We start from the raw sequence: 25,461 nt of genomic DNA, 5'->3' as shown, positions 1-25,461 counted from the left end.
CTCAAATATTCAGGAGTTTTGTGCCCCAACACTGGCTTACCAGTTGCTTCAGGATAACCCACTTATGATTATAGCACCTTCAAATATAGTCTGATCATTATTTCAGAATTTCAGGCTGGAACACAAGGTTGAGCACTTGTAAGCTTCTGTTAAAAGGTGCCAGCCTGTGACTGAAAGCACAGTGATTGTGAAAGTCATTATTTAAAAACTGCATTACACACAGTATATGACAGGCTGCAGCAAAATGTGCAAACAGATTTACTCTTTTATGTCAAGTAGCAGGTGTGTGGAATTTAATAAAATATCTACTAGTCCATGTGACAGGTTGCTTCATAAATCTACCTGTCCTGTAACGAAATCCACTTGTCCCTTTGGTGCTAGGTAGTGCAGTGACAAATTTTGGTAGCAATGTCGTTATACAGGAGCTCTGATATTAGCGTCTCTGTTTATGTCCAAGCTCATATCATAGTAGGGTTTGATTACTAGTAATTTCCTTATTTTGCCACCTTTTTGCAGAGCTACATACTAGGGCTAAAGGTAGTGGTAAGCAATAGTTCCCCATGGTTGGAATGCCTTGCTGAGTCTACTAACCTACTACCTTGCATGTGTTATGGGTTTTCATCAGCTCGTCTCTATTATTTTCCAGTACAGAGAAAGGTTGAAAATTTCCTCCTGACAAGGCCAGAAGTAAAACTTCTTACAGAAGTAGGGGACACAAAGTGATTACTGGGCAAGTGAACTTGTTTCCGCTCACTAGATTTTCACATGAGCAAATCTACAAGTGCACATTTGCTCATTGTAAAGTGCAGTTCACAAATATTTTCTAGAAGTATGATTTCCTGACCTACTTCTGTAAATTCTTATGAATTCATGAAAGCCATAAATCTGTGCTAATGCAACAACATACATTGGTGCACTTTAATGACTTTCATTATGAATTAGGCCCCTATTTAGGTCATGGGTTAACCAAGATATTTTAGTTTTATTAAAAATCTCTCTTTCTGTACTGGATGGCTTCACTGTGAGTGACGGCATTCTGTTCTTTCACAAGGAGCATATCGGTACCCAAAGTAGTTTTGTTCAGTGCCAGGAACTACTGTAGAAACTTGTGGGTTTTTTTAAACCAATTTTCTTTTGTTGATTTTGCCAATGTTTGTTATAATGATAACGGCCTGGCAGCTCCCACAGAATTAAAGTCTCACAAAAACCCCATGTCAAAACAAGACATGCATTGGTAAAACCAAAAGGCTTACTATATTTTGGAAATACTAGGATGCATCAACCAATTTTACTAAATGATACTTCAAAGTAGTGGCACTCACAATTTCACAGTAGTAAGGCAAAACGTTTTTATCCTAGCTGCATTTGTTTATGAACATTTTATTTTGATAGCAAGGTATCATCAATCTTGCTTACAAGCTTTTGCATACATTTGCATCTAATCAGAGAGCATCCTGGAATAATTATATAAAGCCTCATATTGTTAAACTTTGCAAACGTGTGTTGGTAGTGCCATCTGACCTTCCATTGTATAAGAGTGCTCACCCTAATAATAAAGGTTTTGTATTAATGAACCATAAATACAAGTTTGAACAGCATTAACATATGGACACAAATACGACCTTCACTGCAGACAATTCCCTTTCCTAATCTATAGTGGTACTGTAAGCTGGCAGCTAAAGGGTGCTGCAGGGGGTTGGGCCTACTTGTCCCAAGGACAAAATAAACATGAAAACGTATTGCCCTTGAACCCAAACAATATGTCCTGGGCGTCGGGCTACATGAATTCCAAACCCTGAAGTAGGTTAGGGACACTACATTTTTGGGGGTTCTACCTTATTGTATTAACTTTAAGTTGCATAGGTTCCAAAATTAGTGCATAGGAGTGCGCAGTGTGCTCTTACTAAAACACTATTCAAGAAATAGTGCCTTGTGTGAATGCCACCTCTTTTGTAAAGGTCTATGCTGGGGGGAGATTAAGGAACTACTGTGTGATAAGTTTATAAGCATGTATTAATGATTTCTGTTGCCAGTCACTGCTGCTTATGATGATAGAAATTGTGATAAGGGAAAAGGCCATTTTGGATGCTTTAGAACAGGCCAAGATAAAAAATATGATTGCATCACAGAATAGATGGGAAGTTTTTCGGTTAAGTGAGTAGGCCTCGTGCTTTCATGCTCTCCTAAGCAGCATATCTACCTCGGGATTCTTCAGATCCGTTTTGTTAAAGGAATCCTAGATCATTTGAGGCCATGTGTACAACTCAGTTTCTAGTGGTTCCAGCCTGTGCCTTGTGATGCTCAAGCTGGTGTATTCCTAGGCCATTAAGTCGAGCTAATAAAACGACCCAAGAACCCATAGCTACTGAAAGATTTATAATAAATGTCCGCCCTGTAGCCTGTTGGAGAAGCGCTGTCACAGGAAGCTGTGAATCACGTTAAGGAGTTAGAGGGTAGAGCAGGTTGTGGGCTGCGTTGCTCGTCTATTGCTGAGTCGGAGGTATGCGGTCACTAAGCAAGGCACAATCATGAAAAGGTTTAAGGGGCGCTCCTTAAGTTAGGGTTTAGAAAAAGAAATAAATGTAACAGGAATGGTGAAACATTCTCACAGTTGCCTGCAGTCGTCCTTTAGAATGTGATTCCCGCCCCTCGGTGAGATATGAGCCCTATTGCTTTATCCGGTCTCTAAATTGCTGTAATATATTATCGACTTCAACAGCTTGTATGTTGCATTTGATTGCAGAGCTGCATGCACAGAGCCCCAGCAGACTCCACTGAATAGGAAAGTAAAATGCACGTAGACCAGAAGCAGGCTGGCCTGTGTAAATGTGCGCGAAGCTAAGTTGTTAATAATATTTTTTTATTACAAAGACATGCCTAAAAAAACTAGACCTATTGCATAGCAAATGCTTGTTCTACCCAGGCTTTCTAGTCTCATACACCCGTCCAATATAGTACAGGATCGGGTACAGCTCCTAAAACAGGATCATGTAATAATAGGCAACTTTGACAAAGATTATAGGTTTCTAAGCTGCTACCAGAGAGATTATAGGTGCTTGGCCAGCCTGCATAAGGATGATAATGTCTTTCTAATTGATGGCAAAAAATGATAGCTTCTGACCACACAGGGATTACAAGTATAAAAACGACAAAATAGTAAAATATTAATGTTTTCAAAAAGTACATTTCACACCTTATGTGCTTTTTCTTACCACATAATTAAGTCAACCCTGCCACATAAACTGGTCCTACCCTTTTGAACCTGTTGTATTGTTCCAGTTTTCCTGCTTATTACTCTCCTTAAACCCCATATTTAAGCTTGCGATTCTTCTGCTTTTTCATCCTCCAGTTTTATGGATTGTAACCCTCGCTTTGGGTCTTCCTCTAATTTTCGAAAGTCCTGCTTTAAGGACTTCATTTCCGAGCCTAATTCTGGATCTTCATTGCCTTGACCCCAGGACACATCTAGAGCCCTGTCAGAGGACATGATGTCACTTCTACCTTGATAAGGTGGTCTGGACCTTCGTCTACGGTCTCCTTGTTACCCTCACTGGGGTTTATATTGTAGATTATGAATACCTCATAACCCTTTCACTGCAGATCTCTCGAGCTATAAAAGCGCCTAGAAATAATGCGGTAACTGAGTGCACGCTTCACAGGCAAACATACCTACGCGCATCACATTCAGCAGGTTAATCACACCCTAGAGATACACACACTGAACAAGAAGCAGCACACACATGCATACTGGGTACACACAGAACAAGCAACACACACACGACAAGCAACAGCATGGACACACAAACCCACTCTCGGTACACCCAGACTAGCAGCACAGACACACCAACTCACACTAAGTGCACACAGAACAGCAGCACACACACACTTGGTGCACCCAGAACAGCACCAGCACAGACACGCTCACTAGGTGCACACAGAATAGCAGCACAGAGACACCAACCCCCACTATGTACACACAAAAGTGCAGCACAGACACAACACTTGGTATACACAGCAGTGATGTGGCACTACCGCCTGTTCCTATTGGATACACCCCGGTGCCAGACCTCTCGTCACTCACGTCGCCCAGTGCTGACTTCCATGAGGAGAAAGGCGGCCTGTGCGGTCGCTCTCCTGTGGGAAACCTTTGGATACCTCACAGCCACCCTCTGCACGGTTGTACATCTGTCTGAGGCATCCACACTGACGCCAAGTCTCTCGTATCAGCTGTGAATGTGGGCGTCCTTTGGCAATGCATTTTTTTATTGCATTATATGATCTCTCTTCCCCTCCTGCTCAAGAGCCCTTCGCAGTGCTTTATCTCTCCAATCGGGGGGCACGCTCGGCTGCTCTTTCCCTCGAAGAGTGCAATGACCTCTGGGTGTGCCTCGGCACCAGCTGCTACACAGCGCTGTGAAGCGTAACAATGCTCACCCCAGAGTCTGGTGCAGAGACAACAGCGGACTGTCCAAATAGGGCTCCGAGGGGCAGGGCACAGGTTGGGGGGATGAGGGGAAGCACCATGTGTGAGAGCGCACAGACATGGGAACCGCACCTCTGTGAGAGAAGGAGAGTGGGAATTGTACATAACGACACTCGAAAAAGTATTAAGTATGCAGTACCCTTTATGTCAACCCCACAAACATAAAGGGTTGAGTTACGCAGCAATAAAACTTTCACATGCATGTTTTGCCCATCTGTGTACAGACGCCTAGGTTTCGTGGGAGGTCCTTCACCTGTCTCTATATCCTTCAGCTCTGTCTCTATGACCTGTTTAAGGGTGGGGAAGTCATCCCGTAAGATCTTAAACAGTTACTCCAGAAATATCCTTGTGACAGAGGCTTCATTACACTGCAAACCGCTCATCTCAGAGTCCTCAGATCGCGGCGGGGTTGAAGAGGGCGACTGGACCTGCTCGGACTTTTTCATTGGCATTTTGTTAAACAAATCTTTCACGTGGCGTTGGGTAGTCATGGTGGTGCAGCTGGCAGGCCCCGGCACCAGCAGAGACACGTGATGCAAGGCACCAACCCCTGTATTAGACTGTGATGTCAGCACTCAGGGCCCAAGAGGGTCGAGTCCAGCAGGAGAGCGTGCCAGCAGGGGGGGGCTGAGAGCAACACCTGGGATGAAAGAGGGTCCATGCCTCGTGCTGCGCCGGTGAAAACCTCCGTGCACCAGCGCTGGAATGTCGGACGAGCGGCTTTAACGTTTGAAAAAGAAAGCAATGAGAAAACTTTTATGTTTATTCAAATTAGACACAGCCAGCAATGCTGCACACGCGCGCGCCACACCAAAGCATGTGCTTTCAATTATCGTGCACACACACGGCCGCGATAATTTAAAGCACATGGCAGAAATGCACGTAACAGACACCAATAGGCTATGCACCCGCCTCTGGCCTATGGTGTGCTGCCTTTCAAACAAACGTACACGCAAAGGCCAATCGCAGACTGGAAGATAAAAAATACACGCACAAGCATCTGGAATGTAAAGGTCCATTTTCAAAACCCCGAGAAAAGGACTCTCACTGCGCGAACACTGCTGCGCAGTGTAACGCTAGGCGCGAGATCTAATAACTTTGATGTTGTGTAGTGTAATGGTTGCTCATGCAAATCACTCCAATGCCCTAGCACTGAGTTCACCTTAAGTAAATCTATAAAAAAAGCAATTAGAAAATAAAACAGTAATTTATTTATATTATAAGATTCTGCAAGGGCCAGAGAATGATAACTAGAGAGCACATATATAAAAATATCCATATTCATTTTTAACATGAACATGGCTTTTTTTGTTTGTTTAACTTTTAGTCACGGTTGAGTAAAGCAGATTCAGAACATATTTTAAAGTGTTTTCAACTTACATTGACTGTTTACCTACTGATCACAGGAAAAAAAATAGAGACTTTCGCATTCTTTTTCATTTTCGCACTGGCCAGGCTATTAAATTACAGGTCATGTCGGTAAAAATCAGCCAGGTGGCAACCCCAGCCAGATCAAGCACTGTGGCCCTTGGGCCATTTTATTTCACCTCGCCAAAATGCAGTGATTCTAGTTTTCACCAATCATACTAATTTTATAGGCTTAAAAATGCTTAGGTTACTAAACATTTCTCTAAAAATTAGTCTAATGAGGTTAATCAAATGATGTTTTCTGAAAGGGGACGACCCACAAATGTAGGTAGCTTTTTTGGGACTGCCCGGACCTCATTGCAATCTTAATCTGACCCTGTTAGTGCCCTTCCAATTCTGGTGCTTTGCGTCAGTTTTAAAATCTTCTTCGAGTTTCTCGTAGCTTAAATGGGTGTTATTTCGGATATTTATATGTTTCCCTCATCTTCAATATTTGGTTTTGCTCGCAAGAAGGGGTCACTCATAGTCGTTGAAATGTCACTCATAATTACTCTCAAATTATTAAAATATCACACATAGCAATCTGAAACCTTGGCAGCTATGTTAATGGTTTAGGAGAGTCGATAAATGCAAGAATGCATTAGAGGGTGGATGAATGAACGCAATGGTGAAGCTCATGTAAGGTGGCCAAAGGCCTGCATTTTTCAGGTTTTTTCTGCAACCATCTTCCTATCCCACTGCCCACATAGTGAAAATTAATTATACAGTTCAGTCAGGGTCGAATTGGTAAGGTGGGCAGTGGCCGAGGGGCCGGTATTCGAGTGCCAACTATGGGCTGCTTTTTTGGGCAGCCAGGGCGCACGATTTGGGCAGTGTCTTTGTTGTTCGGGTGCCGTCAACGGCCCAGTGGGTGCATGAGCGACCTTTCTGGAGGCAGATGGGTGTCCATTACCTCCCTTTTATCAATGGGCAGAGGTGTTACTCCCTTTCTCTTACTGGGCCGGCCTAATAATGTACGCATATTGAGCAGGGACGGGGGACCTGAGCAAAAGTGACCTCACTTGCTTTCAGCTGAGTTTCATCAGTGTGAACTAATCTGTGCATTTTTTTTTTAAATCTAAGTAAAGTTAAGAAAACATGCCTCTGTCAGAGACCCCCACCTCCATTCTTTTTATAAAACTTCACCAAAGCACGGTTTTGCGGAAATGTAATATGTAAATGTGGGACACTTTTTTTTAAACGTGCCATCCAACCCTGAGTTCAGCCGTTCGTCCTATTGTGAATTAAGTCCAAAGCTATTTAAAAACGGCAAGGTCTCACAGAGCACACTCTCTGGCAGTGCGCTCTAGGGTGACCAACCGTCCGTAAATTTCATGAACCATCCGTAAATTTGACCTCATGTCCGTTGTTAATGAGGATCCCTTTTACGGACACCTTTTACCCGTAATTGTAGGCCTAGCAGGAACAGAACTGTTCCCTGTGAGAGGCCTTAACTCCCTGATGGGGGCTCCTCGCACTCATCCTTGAGCACAAGAGCAGCCCCACCCGCCCATTGTCATTCTGTATGCAGCTGATTGCCACATACAGAATGACCATGTGCCAGTCTGGGCTGTAAAAGCATGTGGTGGGCTTCCTCCAGTCTCTGTCTAGAGCGGGGCATTCTCTTAGCATTAGATGGACGAAATTTAAACTTAAGACTCCTCTTAGGCGTTGGTGTGAGTGTGACACAACACTAGGCTAGATAGCCTACAGCAGTACAAGGCTGAATTGAAACTTTATAACTTGGAACCCCATTTTGAGTCTCACACAAATCTAGGTGTTGTGAGTTGAGCATTTAGTAAACACCAGTGACACGGGGTACAGCATTTTTCAGGTGACATGTTGCACTTTATTCAGTGTTGATGCTTTGACCCCCAGAATGAGGAATAACTGTTTACCTGTGCATGTCTTTTTTTCCGATTCCAAGGTGCAGAAACTCAGATTCCACACATTTCTCTGTATGATTTAAGCCAGGATTTAACTGGCGAAAATCAGGCAGGCAAATAAATACCTGTGGGGTGCACCATAAATGCCTTACACAAATTCTCAAATCTGCTGCAGGTGGGAGTTGGCGGACGAATTGGGATTATCTCTTGTTTCATATGGGTCCCTGACGCACTTAAGGGGACCACAGCACACAAACTGTAGGATTCCCATTACTTAACGTGACCCAGACTTTTTTCTTTTCTAGTCATTCTTCCAAAAGACTATTGCAACAGAATGAAAAGATACACCATAAAGGCAAACAAAAAGAATATGGAGAAGGAGTAGTACCACGATTACAGTGTACACAGTAAAAAAATTAAGAAGATCTTATAGTTCTTTCACATTCTCATCATTTAAGAGCTGAAGCATTATTAATAGTATATACAACGAAGCCATAGTTGCTGCTTTTTTATTTATTTTATGCAACTAACATCCATTGACAAAGCCAATAGTCATGGCTTGTTGTAGCTCTAATGTTACTGGATGCAATGATAGAAACCGCTAAATACCAGTCGGCGGCACATATTTTTAGCTTAGGTGTTTTAAGCCAAGCCCTTAATTACATCAGACACACCCCTTGGAGAGACCCCCAGTTTTTTCATCCTATGTAAAGCTCTGGAAACAACATAATGTCACAGTCGCCTCACATCCTGGCCCTGTGCATCATGCATGACTCATGACTTCCACGTTTTCAGATGGCCAATGAGCAGGGGCATAGTGAACCCTCCCCACTCCACCCCTTGCTTTAGGAACTACAGCGAGGTTGACGTTCTTGATGGGCTTCTTCTGTCTGCAACTGGATGGGTGGGTGTATGGGTAAATTGTGTCTGGAAGGATGGGTGGCTAAGTGAAAGAGGAATGGAGAGAGAAAGGGAGGATGGGTGGATGAGGGAAAGCATGGATGAATGATTGGCAGAATGGATGGGCGAAGGGGTGCATGGATGAGTGAAAAGAAGAATGTAACAATGGATGAGTGAAAGAATGCATGAGTGAAAGGGAGGGTGGAGAGCTGGAAGAAAGGATGGATAAGTGAAAGGGTGGACGGATGAGTGACTGGGTGGATGAATGAGTAAGTGAAAGGAAGGCTGAAAGGGTACATGGTTGGATAGATGAGTGAATGGATGGGTGGAAGAATGGATGGATGAGTGAAGCATGGATTAGGTGGATGGATGGGTGAAATGATGGACGGAAGGATAGGTTTGCAAATGATTGAAAAGGTTTGGATGGGCACACAGATGGAAGGACAGAATGAATGGTGAAAGAATGAATGATGGATGAAAGTATGAATGGATGACAGAATGTAAATCATATGAAACACCACAAAAACACCTGCACAGTTGTTCAAAGCTGCACGCATACCAAGTAAACATCAAGTGCATGATTGTCTAAACCTAATATAAACTTATTTTGACTTGTACTTAAGTGGTTGTCTATTTACTTACTTGTATACTACAGCACAACTTTCCCTGATGTGTCTGTAAAACGTACCTTTTGTCACAAAGTTTTGTCCTGAATTTTGCCCTTCTGTCCTGAATTTTTGTCCTGCATTTTGATTCTCTGTCCTGAATTTTTAAACTTACCGTCCTGAATTTGCACCCATGCCACTTGGTCACCCTAGTGCGCTCGCATCTAAAATACAACTTCACCTTGAGCGTGCCTTGCACAGAACTGTTACTGCGTCTCGAAGGCGACAACACAGCAACTGGCACATGTATCTCTCCCAGGGACGTAATCCGGTAGTTTTTTTTATCTTGTTCTGGCAAAGAAGTACACAGTTCTAGCGCTCAAATCAAAGTCGCATAGAACGGGCGGTTTCCAATTCCATAGTCAACAAGAATAGTCTATTTTGCTGCATTGTGTTTGCAGCTAATGGCGTCACGTGCAGTCAAAATAAAAGACAGACTAACGCGACATTTTCGCGCCCCATTCCTAAACTTCACCCTGCAGCCATCTTGGAAAAAAGGCGAGCCGATTGAAAACATTCGGAAACACCCCATTTACTATAAAGGACAGCTACTGTACGATAGTACACAGGAGTTAAACAGTAACCCTATACTGAAATATATGCCTTGTTATCTTCTATGGTATCATTTAAATTAATTCGCCAATATGAGTTTATCTACTCAGACGCAACTTTTACTATATATGTCTTTATAAAGCAGAGGAGAACAGGGTCTTTGTAAGGCTTTAATGAAAGATTATTTTGTAAAACGGCATGCTAAAGAGTTAACTGTGCAATGCGATCCTCCATCTGCCTTTGAACATGGCCGCTTCATTTTCTGAAACCGACATGTCTTTCAAAGTCTTGCTCTTTTTTTCTTTTCCTTTACTTCCCATTTCACAATTTCAGTACGTGTAGTATAAACCACACAAACAGCCTACGCTCAAGCCATGAGTCGGATATATCAGGACAGCGCCCTTCAGAACAAACCGGTGAATAACGACAGACTTCCAACTCAATGGAATCCCTCCACCGACCAACGGTACGGTGGTTAGTAACCCAGCTCGATTAGTTTTCTGTATTTATTGTTGAGGGCCGCCGCTGTTTATGTTGTGGGATGGTGCCCTCTGCGGGTCGGAATGATAAAAATCATAATAAAAGAAAGCGGCAGCCTCTGCGGGCTTGTGCCCATCTTATTTATTCCCTGGGCGTGAATCTTTTCGAGCATCTTGGATCACATATTGTTTGTATTCTCGTCCACTTTTGTCTGTTCTAGTACTGCCAGAAGCTTGCGTTTCCATCGTCCTCTGGAAAAGAAAACCACTTGCAATTGTAGATTTTGCTGTTCAGGAACAGCGAAGAGCTGGTAGATGAAAAACAATTCAAGTAAAATTATCAAAATTGATTTGCTAAAAATGACCGTTGTCAATCTATTTGGTTTGACAGTTATTTTGTAACGATTAGACCGTTCTCGAACACTTTTCGGTCGATTCTTTTACGTGTTTGATATTTTAGATTTTTTGTATTCCAGAAGTTAAAAAAAAAACAAAAAACTTTTTTATCTCACTGGTTTCCCAATATTTCCAGTGGCCTGGATCTAAGACTGCAGGCCAACCGTTAAAATACTGGCTAGATGGCAGTGGCGGCTGTGGCGCTGGAACAGTTTTCAGAGTGGGGGTGCTGTCCATGTTATAACAACTGAGTTGTGAACATTATCCATGTGCTATACAAAGTGTAGCGAGTAAGCCACGGCCATTCGGCAGAAGAATTATTGAAAAGTAGTCCAGTGATACATTTTGAAACACAACACATTGTCATAAATGTATGACTTAAGCATGGCGTGCTACATTGCTGCCTTTTACAGAGCGCACATTTTCCATTGAAATGGCCACTTGATATGACCATTCAGTCATGCATGTATATGTACTGTAAACCTATTTGGCGTACAACCGATGAGTGTGGAAATCGAACTTCTGTGCCTATTTATCATTTGTACATAACACATGTAAAGTGTCTAGGTATGTTTTTGATCCTATTAAATATTTTTTCACGCTTCAGAATTACCTCTCACCTCTACTTCAGCCCCCCATGCTAGATGTCAATCCTTCCAGTAGCCCATACACTAATAGAAGGTTGTTTAAAATCACTTGCATTCTTTTGTCGATGCACAGCAAATTGGCCTCTGTTTGCTGTAAAATATAGGAATAATGTAGACGGCATTAACATTATTTTCAAGTTTTGTTTGCTGCCTTAAGCTTGTTTCAAAGAGGACAATACCAGTGTTTAACATTTCTCATAATTTTATATGTTTGGCATTAAAATATAGACCAGGTCGGTAAAATACTGGTAAGGTGGCAACCCTTCCTACACCTGATAATGGTCTTTGTTCAGTTTATTGAATTTAGTCTAAAACCTTAATCCCCAGGCCAATTATCTTTTAGGTCTTGCTATTTTTGCAATTCTGACCGACATGATGATAATCACGACATCCTAGTAACATTTTGAAAAGTTAAGAATGGTGGATGCTTGTGGAAGGAATGACTATACTGACAACGAGCAAAGCAATGTAGATTAAGTAATAATCTTGTTCAACATTGTTAGAAATTGGGTTTAGCAGAGATATGCATCCTTTCCAAGCAGGAACCACAATCCTACTCCGGGTAATTCACAAACACATCCTAAATTTAACGTGTGCTCACCCCCTGGTAGCTTGGCTCAGAGCAGTCGGGCTTAACTTAAGAGGTAATGTGTAAAGTATTTGTGCAACACCTCAAACAGTAACAGAGTGAAAATACCACAAAAAGTCTCCATACCAGGTTAGGAAAATAGAGCGTAATTTAATAAATAAAACAAGACCAAAACAATAAAAGTCCAGTAAGTAAATGTGTAAATGTACATGGATTTGTATAGCGCAAATCACCACTGGTTTCTAAGCGCTTGCTTAGGGAACCCGTCCTGGTATTCCCCTGTGAGATACCCCGGCAGGGTATCCGCAAGGTGAAAGCCAGGCATCCCGCCGCGAGGGACCGTTGTGGAGATTAAGCAATCTATTGCCCAGAGTCGCAGAGTGTGAACCGATGAATCGATTAGGCACCGGAGCGAGAATTGTCGAGTCCATGGACATTTTAGGACTCAAGACCCCGCCGAGCCGGGAATTGAACCCTGGTCCCGGGCTGACCTCTGCTTCCAGGTCTGCCTCCTCTAACCAGTGAGCCACACTTCTCCTTGAGATGTGCATTTATAGAGAATAAACTGGAAAAAGCGCTTAGAAGCAATAGGCCCTTATGTGGGATATCTGGTTGCGCTGGACCAAGACAAAGTCAGGAGTTTAGGCTGACTGCGATGGAGCACGTGCTGAATATAGGGACCCAGTGAGGCCTACTGAACTAAAGTACCTTAATCCTGGTAGGGTTGTCAAAGATGCAGGTGCAGCCCAATGATACGTTGATGTTCACCACGCAGTGGGGCAATGCGTTGATTTCTCCACCCAAAGTTGTTCTAAGGGTGATGCAGCTGTTCCGAAGGCGATGTGCCGGGTTACTCCATGCAGTAGAGGTGATGCGTTCATCTTCTCCACGCAGTAACGACGATGCGTTGGTTCCGAAGGCGATGTGCTGCTTCCAATGCGATGCACTAAGCCTGTTGAATCTGCTCTTGCAGCAGAGGATGCGTCTTTTCCGCTAGAGCAAAACACCTTAGGCTCACTTCCAAGGTCCAGGACTGGGGTGGCATCATTTGGCAGGGCAGACTCACAGATGGCAGAGTCAAGGTAAGGGAGCAGGATGATTGGAAATCTGTTATGTCCCTGAGACTTCAGATCAGGAGGCCAGACAGCTAGCCCTTATCACTCTGGGTTCTGGGTTGGAGAAATGCAGATCCAGTCCTTCTCACTCCCAGGCAAGAGAGCAGCAGTCCAGCAGTGGCAGTCCTTGTAGCAGTACAGCAGTTCTTCCTGGCAAAGTATCCACAGGTTTTGAAGTTTACTGAAATGGTTGAATCTGAGATCCAGTACTGATACCCAGTTGAGCCTTTGATGTAGGGGAGACTACAAAGAGATGCCTTTGAAGTGCACAGAGTCCCTGCCCTGGTTTCATACTCATTCATGTCCTCGCTTCCGACTCACTTCAGGAAGGTATGCAGCTCTTTGTGTGGGGACAGGACACAGCCTATTCAGGTGTAAGTGTGAGGCAATGTTCAGCTCCTCCTTCCCATCCAGCCCAGGATGGCCCATCAGGATGTGGATGGTCCATCAAGTCAAACCAAAGATTCAAACAAACCAAAATCGGAGCTGCACCCCTACCAAACTAACATATAATCCAGTTAGAGAACAGACATCATAGTATCATGATTAGGTTGAAAGGACGTCTGTCAACGCAATGCAGGTGTTCATCTTCTTTATTAATGTTTGTTCTGTTCATAACCATCAGTCAACGCGTTTCGTCCTTTGAACATAGGACTTCTTCAGGGCAATATCATAATCAAGCGCCAGACAAAGTCGCTAAAGTGCATCATACGATAAGGGCACTATCCAATGTTATTTCCAATGCTGGCCCCTGTTTAACATTTAGAAAAAGTCCTCGAAGCAGGAGATGAAGTCATTCCAGAAACCAAATGAACTGATTGAACAGTGTTGGTCAACCACATGGTAAGATAACCATGTGTCAACATTACACGTGCTGGTCCAATTAGGGCTAGCACTCAATGGTGGAGAGTTTCCACCCAATCATGCGCACTACAATAGTAGTGCGTCTTGATTACGCCATGTGAAACAGATACACAAGCAAAAAACAAAGATTCCTTTTTTGTGTGGCAGCCTAGAGTGCCCAGCTATCACCCACCATAGACGTGTATTGGAGGCAGGCAGACCGGGCTAAGAGCAAAAATAAAATCTTTCTAAAAGTAGCATTTCAAATTTTTTAATCATAAATTCAACTTATCATTAACTATTTCTCATTACAATTCCATAGGTACTAAACATGACAGTTCTACCTCCTTCCAGTTGGGAATTCCAGCTTTTTAGTTGTAACAAGGAATCCTAAATGTTAACCTATGAGAGTGGTAGGTCTTAGAGTTGTGAAAAAACGAATTTGGGAGTTTTTCACTACCAGGACATGTAAAACCTAAAAGTACATGTACTACCTTTTGATTACACCCAGGTCTGCAAACATGGAGCCTGATTAACAAAAGTGAATATACATGTGTATATTTGCTCACTTTATATATTTGCTACACCTCTCAATTATGTCATTGAACATGTCATGTATGATGCAGTATGTGAAGTAATAAGCAGAGCATGATAGGGGTGCAATGTATCGTTAGTTTGCAGAATAATAATTACAGAACTTCACTGGTGTTTAGATTTTGTTTAATAATAATAACTGCACTTTAACTGTGCTTTTTTTCAGTGAATACAGAGTTTTTTTAAAACATACATTTTGGCCTTATAAGTAAGTTAATCTTTATTTGCATGATCACGTAAAACCATTGCACAATAAAATCTCTTCAAATTCATAGAACCATAATTTAACTCTAAATGAAGCCGTAAAATATATATATATTTTTTTTATATATATATTTGAAATATATGTGTATATATAAATATATATACGTTGTCCATATTAAAACATTTAGTCATATGCCAGAGATTGCAGTTTGCCATATAATTTGATTGTGTGAACCAGCAATATCCCTATTATCCTTGCCAAAACCTTTAGTTGCAAGTCTGCAGTTGTAGTTCATTTTGACGGGAGCTGAGGCCAAGTATTTATGTCCAGTAAGTGATGTGTAGCTTTATTCCTACAGTGCCCATATGAGAAATCAGTGAAACGGCCATTTTGAATTCCCATTAAATTCATAAACCCATCAATTAACTCTAAAAGAGACCGTATGTGCAAAAACAGCAATGTGCAAAATGTTTGTTAAAACGTTTAATCATGTACCAGAAGTTGCGGTTCACTGTATACTTTGACTTTAAAATCCTTTAGTCCTATGCTGGTGCTTGTAGTTCATTTTAACGGGAGCACAGACCAGTGATTTGTGTCCGATTTGTTAGCTAAGTGCTGGTGTTTAACTTTATTCTTACTGCGCACATGAATTGAACCAGGTGACCGGCTAGCTGGATAATCCCTCTTTTGAAGCATGCTTTCACTGCCTGTCTGCATGTTCTTATCTTTTTTCTATTCAGGGCAGGTTTTAATATAATTCTTCGTTCTTTATCTAATCTCTTACATATGCACAATGAGTGTAGCACATCTTCTTTTGCCTCACCGCATAATCTGCACAATGTTGTTGATTGTGTCCGTTTCCATGGGGGCAGAGACGCAGCATTGATGACAAAATGCCCATCCTCAGATTCCGGTATTTTTCCTACTTTGCTTTAGTAAAGCCTGCACCTACATAAGGTTGGGGGGGGGGGGGAGCATCTAGAATAGCTCTGTATAACAAACCAGCCAGGAGTCCTCTCCCTTAATGCAGCGTTGTCCTCCACAAGTGACATTATTTTTACTGTTTTATCTACCAACTCTTTGAAGCTTTTGTGTGACCCAAAAGTAACCCAAGGGTCCCGTAAGGCCAAACAGTCTATTGAAGCTTGTAAATAGGTCATGGCTGCGCTGTCTTTTTTCTGATGTAGCTCGTTCCATAAGTACACATTCAATGTCCCTGAATCAGCTCCCTTTATTTTATGCCAGCATTTAACATAGGCACCCTTCCCTGCTGTTTGTTGCTTTTGCAGGCCGAACTCCAATCTTAATTGTGCCGGCGAGGTGTACTGCAGGAGATTAAATATTATTCTCCTTGTCCTGGACACCGTCCTGTCCAGAATGCCTGCATCTCTTCCTCTTAGATACTTACTTCCGTAGGTGATGGTGGGCAGAAGCCTCGCTCGGTTCACCTGTAGTAGAGGGATGAGGCTTGAACCAGTCATTTTATGTTTGGTGTTTTTTAAATCAACCGCCAAAGCCGTCCCTCATCCTGTTATGGCTGCTTTTTGCTGTAGGAACATGCATTTACTGTCAAATATAATGCCCAGGTATTTGAATTCTTCTACTGTGCCGAGTCTGAGTCCCTCCAAATCCCCGCGAAACTGGTGTGTGAACTTTTTCTGGTTTATTATCATGACTTTGGTTTTGTCTAAGTTTATACTTATTCCATTCCTGGCAGGGAAGTTTGCTCGTCGTATTTATCAAGTGCTGCAGGCCTATCGGCGTACGGCTAATTAGTACGAAGTTGTTGGCATAGAGTACATTTGAGAGGGTGAAGCCTCCCAGATTCGGGGCATGGTGATTGCAATTATCTAGTTCTGGCAAGAGATCTGACATGAAAAAATTGAACAGAGTCGGCGCCAAGACGCAACCCTACTTCAGCCCCCTGGTTGTTGGTATTCTCCTGGATAGACAGTTACCAGCGCCCAACTTTATTTGTAACCATGTGTCAGTATGGAGTGAAATCAACAGAGACAAGAGTCTTGGTGGGATTTTCATTTTGGAGAGTTTTGCCCAAAGTTTCATCCTGTAAATATTGTCGAAGGCAGATGTATAATCTTTGAAGCAAACAAAAATCGGTTTGTTGATATTTTTCACTGCGTCGATTAGAAGTGATAAGGCAAGTATATTTGTCAATGTCCCCATACATTTTTGGAATCCCGTTTGATTGATCAGGAATGATGCCGATTTTCACACCCAGTCTGAGTTCTTCCAGTACGAGGCCCGCAAAATATTTGGCGTCCTTGTCTATTAAGGCAACGACCCTGTAGTTTTTCGCTTCATTTTTGCTGCCTTTCTTATAAATGGGGGAAATTATTGAACTTCGAGGAATCTGGTATTCTTTCTCCTTCCAGGGTATGAGTGAAGAGTGGCAGTCGTGCCGCCGCCAGGTAACCAGAATCTTGCTTATTTAGGATTTGTGGGATGCCAATGGGGCTCAGCGCACCCTCTGCTCTGCCTTTCGCGATTCTATTCACAATCCTTTTAGTCGAGAAAGAATAGTTAATCTCCTCAACTTGCTTTTCTTGACACAACCAAGTTGCTTTTCTTGACACAACCAGTATTTTCTGCTCCCCTGTGCCTCGGGTACAATGTTGTCTTGTTCGCAGTGGAAATTATGCCAAAGATAGTTGGCCCAGTCTTCCTCGGACAAATGAGAGTTGATTCCAGGGGCCCTTGGGTTCTTTAGGTTGTTCACTGTGCGCCTGAACCTGGCACTGTTACTAGCTTTGGCATCATGTAGCAGTTTGGCCCATGCCTAATCTGCATTTTCTCGGTTTGCTGACCAGATGAATTTCTTCTTGCTCGTTTTTAGCAGCCTTAATTCCTTTTGAATGTTTTATCATCTGGACCTGTTTGATGAAGAATTTGAACGGCTCTATTTATTTCTCTCTTTATTTTCCTTAATTGGGTCATATGTATTGTTGAGTGTTGGTTTCCGTGCATGCTCGGTAACATGTTCTGTGCCCACTGTTGGGCGTTTGCTCCTATTGTTGCATTTAACGCTTCATTTTTGGTGGTGGCAGCTCAGACTTTTAGTGAATTTTTCCTAACATGTATAGTGTTTATGTTCGGCAACTTGTTTTCCTCCCACAGGGTTTTTGCCTCTGTCAGAAATGTGTCCAGATTGCGTGTTTTGCATTTGATTGTTTTGCATGTGGGCTATGTACACAGTGCCAGGACCCCCTACTGGCTGAGTGGGTGCTGTCCCCTGTACATCCAATATAAGCTCTTGTGGTAAGTGGTCGCTATAATCTGATGATCCTATCAAGAAGTCTACAATTTTGTTGAACAGTGATATTGAAGTAAAACTGTAATCTATTGTTGTATTTGTTAAAGCGTTGTGAAAAGTCGCTGGGAGGAGCGATCTTGTAGAAATGATCTTAACCAAGCTAAGGTCAAATTTTGGATGTTCATGCCCTCCAGTCTCTTAAGAAGTAGCTGGTTCGAGATTGTGTCAAACGCTGTGCTAAGATCAGTGCTACAGTACCACCCCAATCAAGTTGGAGCCCAAGGTGTCCAGTGACTCCAAGCAATGTAGATTCAGTGTTATAACCAGCTTTAAACCTGGATTGATAGTGGTGTGAATATGCTGTAAGACCCCAGAAAGATAAGCATCTTGTGTGCTACTCTCTATTTGCTACAAGTCCTTTTCAGGAAGCACAAAGACATACCATTGGCTTCTACTAAAGCCGAAAGTTGTAGATTTATATGCTTTTCCAAGATTTCGGCAAATAGAGGCAGAAGCGAGATCTTTATTACTCTGAAATCTGCTCTTCCTCATCAGTCCTTACGCCATGAGTCGCTTTCTGTCAGCCAGACCGGATTTTCTTAACCCATCTTTCATTTTTTTCTTCTCCATAATTTTTAGGTCTTGCTCTCGAGACCTGTTGTCGTCGAGATGCCTCTCAAGGGAGACAGACCGGGGCATGCGCAGATTCTTGCAGATTCTGCTTTGTGGACGCGCACGTGAGACGCGCCTGCCACAAAGCGTGCACAGCTGGCACGAGCCAGTCAGGGTCGAGTCAACAGTGTGAACGCGCCCCGGAAGACGCGGCAGCACTCAGCAGACCAGATCTCTCCAGAGACACATGGATAACCACAACCACCAGATCACTCCGGAGATACATGCACAAGCACAGTCATCAGACCACTCCGGAGACAACAACCCTCTGTTTCGTCATCGGGCGGCGCCATGTGGCAGAAGCTTCACTCTACATTCACCTCCGGTGCCCGACAGCGCCACTGCCCATCTCCGCACCCACCACCGTCCCGTCCCACACCACCACGCCCCATGTAATTTTATTTATTACTACCTTTATGCGTTTTTATATAGCACGGACTTTACCCAAAGGTGTCAGAGCGCTTCACAAAAGGAACAGAACTGATACATGAGGAGAAAATTACAAGTGAACAAATTACAAAAGCAAAAGTTACATTACATGAGGTAAAAGTCACAATCGTGAGTGAACAAAGTACAAGGAGGGAAAACTGACGTGTGTGCAGGTTATAAAAGCGTAAAAAGTACAAGTAGAGGTGTCATACTGCAATAAATGGAGCACACTCAAATACAAGAACAATGGTGGCACTCTCCACCACTCCCGCTCTGAGGATGAGCCCCCCACCACCGCATCCCAACAGCAGAGCCCCTTAAATTCGTCTCCACGACACGGCAGCCCCTGTTGCCCGCGCAGCAAAGCGCTCCTCCCCCGCAACTACAGTACACCCCGGCATCCCCCACAACACCCCCGACCACAGTAGCAGTACCTCTGCGGCTCCCACCTCCGAGTCCTCTGCAAACCGCGGTACGCCATGTCCTTGCCCCGGCGGCCCCCTCCTTGGGCCGCACGACCTGCGCAGCACACACCGACCTGAGCACGGTGAAGCCTGCAGGCGCCGCCACTGGGCACGAGCCGCAGACCACGGCAATGTGCACGCCCACAATGCGTGCGCGTCTCTCCCACCCCTCCCCATTCAAGCAGCAAGCTGCCCATTGTATTCTTCTTTTTTTTTTTTTTTTTTTTCGTTTTGTTATTTATGCGTTTTAATATAGCGCGGACTTTACCCGAAGGTGTCAGAGCGCTTTACAAAAGGAACAGAACTGATATAATAGAACAATACAAGTGAACAAATTTTAAAAGTTACATTACATGAGGCAAAAGTGACAGTCGCGAGTGAACATAGTTGAAGTGGTAGCAAAAGGTGCATTACAGGAGGAAAAAGTGACGTGTGCAGGTTACAAAAGCGTACAAAGTACAAGTAGAGGTATAATACTGCAATAAATGGAGGACACTCAAGCACAAGAACAAACGTTACAAAAGGCAATGGGTGGCACTTGTGCAAGTATCTAAAGCAAATAAAAAGTACGAGGTAGCAGACTGTGTGAACGTGCTTCCCACGAGCAGATTCTGGTCTGTGAACGTGCTTCACATGAACCGCTTTTGCGCGTTCATTCAATTAGTGCTCCTCTCCGGAAGACCTGCTGTGTTAATTATAGGTCCTTTCCGGGAGAGGTGCTATTAGTTAGCAGCGTGGGGCGCCTGTCGGCATGCTGTGATAATGACTTTCTTTGTTTTTACATGCTGCGCAGCAGTTTATCTGCTGTTCGATATGGCTTTAGGTCAATGAAAAATGCTCTATGGCGTGGTCAGCATTGATAGTGCCATATCACTTTTTGTTTTCAATACTTTGAGCCATGTTGCAAAGCAGCTCGACTGCTGTACAGCATGTTAAAAAAACATAAGCAAAACCAATTCTTGTTTTATTACGTTTTAGGGCGTGGTTGAACAGTTTATAAAAGTGTTTATGCCACTATCTGTTTGAGCTTGCGTTCATTGCCTTCCAAAGTGCTGATCTTGGTGGTTGAATCAGACTAATCTCTCTTCCATGCCATCTTCATTTGGTGCCACATATGAGCTGATAGGCACACACAGAAGAACTTATTTTTCCTATGAGCCTTGTCACACCCAGGCAAGAAAGCATATCAAGAATTCATCATTTGCGGACTGATTATTCATAGTGCTGTTTGGAGAGCCCAGATGACTGATCCGCCTATCACTTCAAACACCAGCCAGCGTGTGCTTCACTCGCTGGTTCCCGAACATGGTAGATGTATACCCAGGCCACGGGGAGATGTTGCAACTGCAATGTTCTCTCCCAGAGCTCACCTCTCCACCCCCTAAGGCATCATTGCAGCCACTTTACGTCTTACAGTGGCTCTGGTCCCACTATGGTACTACCCTGAATAATTTCTGCCAGTATAACCCCCAGCATTGGCATTGCCTAGGTCACTGGGTAGGGCTGATTGGAAGTACCGCGGCAGACACCAGCTGCATATGGGTGAGCGCGTATATACCACTCAAAAGGGTGGGTGGTGGGATGTGGGTGGGCAGTCCCCTCAGCTCATGCTGCGCTAGTTGATTATGTTGATTCTAGGCAGTCGCAACGCTTCTTCCCATATTTACAATTTGTGGCCTGATGCTTCAATGAGCACATGGCGGCTAGAAACGGCTCAGTAGGTGGAAAAAGAGGGCACAAAGCGGGAGTGGAATGTAGTGGCTATCTGGAACCTCAGCAGGCCATACCCACCTTTCTTCAACTAATAATGCACTCTAATTGGTAATGCGTACAGCAAATACACCATAACATAAATTAGAATAACATATAAATCATATGTGCATGCTTGGCATCTTACCTGTTCTCATTGATGGATTACGCTGAATGGGCTATAGCTATAAAGATTTTTTAACTTCTGGCAGCATATTTTATGCCAAAGATTAAGTCAAAACCCAGATGTCATTTGAAGCTAGAGCAACATTCTACACCTACATCAATTAATTCGATAAGTAGACTTTCGGTCCTTGCATTGACTTCAGAGTAATGCCTAATGACTACCTGGGCATCTGTGGCTGAAGTGGATGGTTTGTATATGTACCTTTTTTCCATGCCTAATGCATCTCCATATTTTGGAAATGTATTTCAGAGACTGTTCATTATTTTGTATAGAAATTAAAAACAAAGTACTTGTCCCGTGAGTCTTTTTAGGAGTCTGCTGTTCTGCCCACTGCAATCTCAGGTGTCACATCTGTGTGTTTATTTTCCTTTCTCTATGATTTTGTCCCTGTTTAGGTCTCGCTGAGCCAATGTGCATACGTTGCTCTGCGAGAGTATAGTAAGGGACTTTCAAAAAAGCTCCCAAAGGCTGCAGGCGGATGAGGTACAGTGCAGGTGCTCCGGACGCGCATCATTTGTCAGCCTGCAGCCTTTGGGAGCACTTTCTCGGCTGCTTTGATGTTCTCAGTGAGTCACGTGGCCAATGAGAACACCAAAGCGGCCGTGAAAGTGCTCACCATTTGCCACCCCCTCCCTTATCCCACTTCCTGCTTGTTCCCCCTTAATGTTGTTGCCTTTAGTTTTTTTGTATTTACCTGTAAAAATAAAAAAAATTGTTTGATCTCTTCACGGTTTTGTTTCTAAACTCTAAATATCTATCTATAGATCGCCCTCACTCTATCCATCTATCGCCCGCCCTCTATCGCACTCACTCTCTATCTATCTATTGCCCTTACTCTATCCATCTATCACCCTCACTCTATCTATCTGTCTATCCATCTATCGCCCTCACTCTATCCATCTATCGCCCTCACTCTATCCATCTATCGCCCTCACTCTATCCATCTATCGCCCTCACTCTATCCATCTATCGCCCTCACTCTATCCATCTATCGCCCTCCCTCTATCGCCCGCCCTCTATCCATCTATCGCCCTCACTCTATCTATCTATTGCATCACTCAGCACGACCACAGCATCACTCAGGGGCACCACAACATCACTATGGGCTACCACAGCATCTCTGAACGCCACAGCATCACTCGTCGCCACCACAACATCACTCAGCGCCACCACAGGATCAATCTGTGCAACCATTCAACAACAACTGGTTCAAATATGTTCTCTAAATGTTTCAAGCTTTATTACAAATGTCACAAAAATATGTTAATATTTCACTTCTGTTCTTGGATTTTCTTCACAATAAAATACACTGAACATAATCTTCACAAAAGTTATTTACAAAAGTTTAAGCTATTGCCATTATAAATTACAATAACTTTTATTTAAGCATTAATTATTTAAAAAAATGAAGTCATTGTTATTTGTAATATCAATACATCTAAGTCACGTAAATACAACACATATCGCATTACAAATGCTATAGGTGTCACATTTGCGAAAGTTAAAACTATTGGCATTGTACATGACAAAGCTATTAATTTGGCTATTTTCAAAACCAACACATAAATAAAAACTTTGTCATTTACAATACCAATAGCTCAAACTTTCCTAATGCGAGACCTATTGCGTTGCAAATGCTTGTTAATAATGATGTCATTAATAATGATTTAATTTGTGGTTTGAGACTTCCTTACTTCGCTCTATGACCCCCTACTTCAAAAGGAAAGAAGCCTGTAAACATATCCTGAAATCCCAAGAAAAACAAGCATTTGCAATGCAATAGGTCTCGCATTTGGAAAGTGTGAGCTATTGGTATTGTAAATGACTTTTTAAAAAAATATATCTTGGCTTTGAAAATATATAAATTAATAGAATTGTTATTCACAAAGCCAATAGCTTACACTTTCCTAATGCGAATCCTATTGGCTATGGCAATGCTTGTTGATAGCAAGCAAGGACAGTGCTGTTGTGGCGCTGAGTGATGATGTGGTTGGGCTGAGTGATGATGTGGTTGGGCCCCCGAGGGATGCGGTGGTGCCCCCGAGTGATGCGGTGGTGCCCCCGAGTGATGCGGTGATGCCCCCGAGTGATGCGGTGGTGTCCCCGAGTGGTGCCCCCAAGTGATGTGGTGGTGCCCCCGAGTGATGTGCAGTGCGCTAGGTTACGCATATTCTAGTCAGGCGGCTATGTATGTACCACAAGCTAAGTGCATAGGGCAACAACAGGTGTGCAACTGTGGAAGCAACTAGTCTAGCGTGAAATATCAAAAAACAGGGAGGACCGCACCCACACACGATACATGCATGTTGTTTGCTGGAGCAAAGTGCACGTTCATCAGTAAACAACACGAGTGATGACGAAAAGCTTAAACAAGTGAGGCGCGCGCACCGAACAGAAAATGGGAAGAAAGACTCAAGGGGGCGTTCATCCCTCGGAAGGTATCTCTATAAGTTAGTTATCCTGCGTGTGATGGAACGTCAGGAATGTAGGAAACGGCGTGATGCGGCTAGGCTTCCACAGTCGGCATGGCTCCCAGGCAAAGTATAGGGCATGAAGAAGAGACTAATAGATAAAGCAATGCACACGAAAAGACCGCATCGGAAAGCGATGTAAGGCTATTGTGCCCGCAACCAAGATTAATGTGGTGTTGGCATGTTTGAAAATCAGAAAACTTTGTGTGGAATGCAACAAAGTAATATGCTAGTCAGGATGAAGGAGAAAAGGGGCGGAGAGTGGTGCAGCAGTACAGAGACTGAAGCTAAAAAAAAAAAAGCTCTCGGCATTGTGTGGAGCGGGAGCGCATTCCTTTGAAGTCTGATGGGGGGGCGGGGGAGCGGCTTCCTTTGAAGTCTGATGCCGAGGCACGGACAAATGGTGGTGCGCGATGTGCACGCGTGGGGGCGGGGGAGCGGCAGCCTTTGAAGTCTGATGCCGAGGCAAATGGTGGTGTGTTATGTGGCTGGCGATGGTGTGCACGCGCATAGATCACATGAACTGTATGCAATCCGCAGCCATTTTGGTAGACTTTTCTTTTCCGCTTACTATAATCTCGCCGGAGCAATGTGCAAGCGCATTGGCTCAGGCGAGACCTAAAAATGCATATAGTGCCCCAATAAATGAGGACAGGATCCAAGGATTGTGACGAAGACCAGGATTCAGAGTAATAAAGTATTGACAAGTAATCCTAGCATTTTCTCCTCATTTGTATTCCTCATTCCAGTCCTTACATCATGGGGACATATGATGACTTATTCAGCCCCTAAGCTCCGAACAAAAATAATAGAAACAGAAATGCCATGAAATATGCTTCACCCAGAGAAATTTAATTAAGGTGAATCATATAAAGCCTTCATAAGCATAAACAGCTTTCAAAACATCTGTCCCAAAGGAAGTAGAATAAGCCTCTTCTACTTGAGGTCTGTAATTGGAAAGGCATTTAGACTTGCCTAGTTTGCTGCATTGCGAATGTATCCAGTCTTGGCATCCTTGAAGCCAGCTCTAGAAGCAGAAATTCCATGCATAGCATAACCTTCTATTCGTCTTGGAAGAGTTGCTGTCATGGATTTCTATGCTATTGATTTTGCTAGTCGAACCCCACAACTTGACCTAAGAAAGCCACCTGACCGTTACTATTTGCCCAAAGCTTACAATCAAACAAATCAACCGTGTCTGAAAAAGGCCTTTCCAGACTTGTACTTAGGAAGAAATCTATGAACATCCAACTAATAGAGATGAACTTTCTCCAAAAAAGACGGGAGAAGGAATAAATACAGTAAAATTCTGTCTAATTATTGTCTTGAATGAACAGTCAAGAATAGTCCGATCAAGATGCAGAATTATCATGTATGAAAAACTCCTAAAAAATGGATCCTGACAAAGCAGTGTTTCAATCTCACCCATACACTTACCATAGGTGATAGCCACTAAA

The 25,461-nt window shown here is 43.3% G+C and overlaps 1 protein-coding gene across 1 annotated transcript in view; it reads left to right on the top strand.

Annotated features, from left to right (window-relative positions):
- The first annotated feature begins 10,223 nt into the window (after positions 1 to 10,223).
- Positions 10,224 to 25,461, top strand: part of ARPIN (actin related protein 2/3 complex inhibitor) — a 229,552-nt gene continuing 214,314 nt past the window's right edge. Inside the window, exon 1 of the mRNA XM_078683240.1 lies at positions 10,224 to 10,359. Within this exon, the coding sequence (XP_078539366.1) occupies positions 10,268 to 10,359 (92 nt within the window). The 5' untranslated portion in view covers positions 10,224 to 10,267. The remainder of the gene's footprint in view (positions 10,360 to 25,461) is intronic.

The sequence above is a fragment of the Lissotriton helveticus genome, chromosome 3_1, assembly GCF_964261635.1.
Source record: "Lissotriton helveticus chromosome 3_1, aLisHel1.1, whole genome shotgun sequence".
Lineage (NCBI taxonomy): Eukaryota > Metazoa > Chordata > Amphibia > Caudata > Salamandridae > Lissotriton > Lissotriton helveticus.
This window is presented reverse-complemented; position numbering and strand designations above follow the sequence as displayed.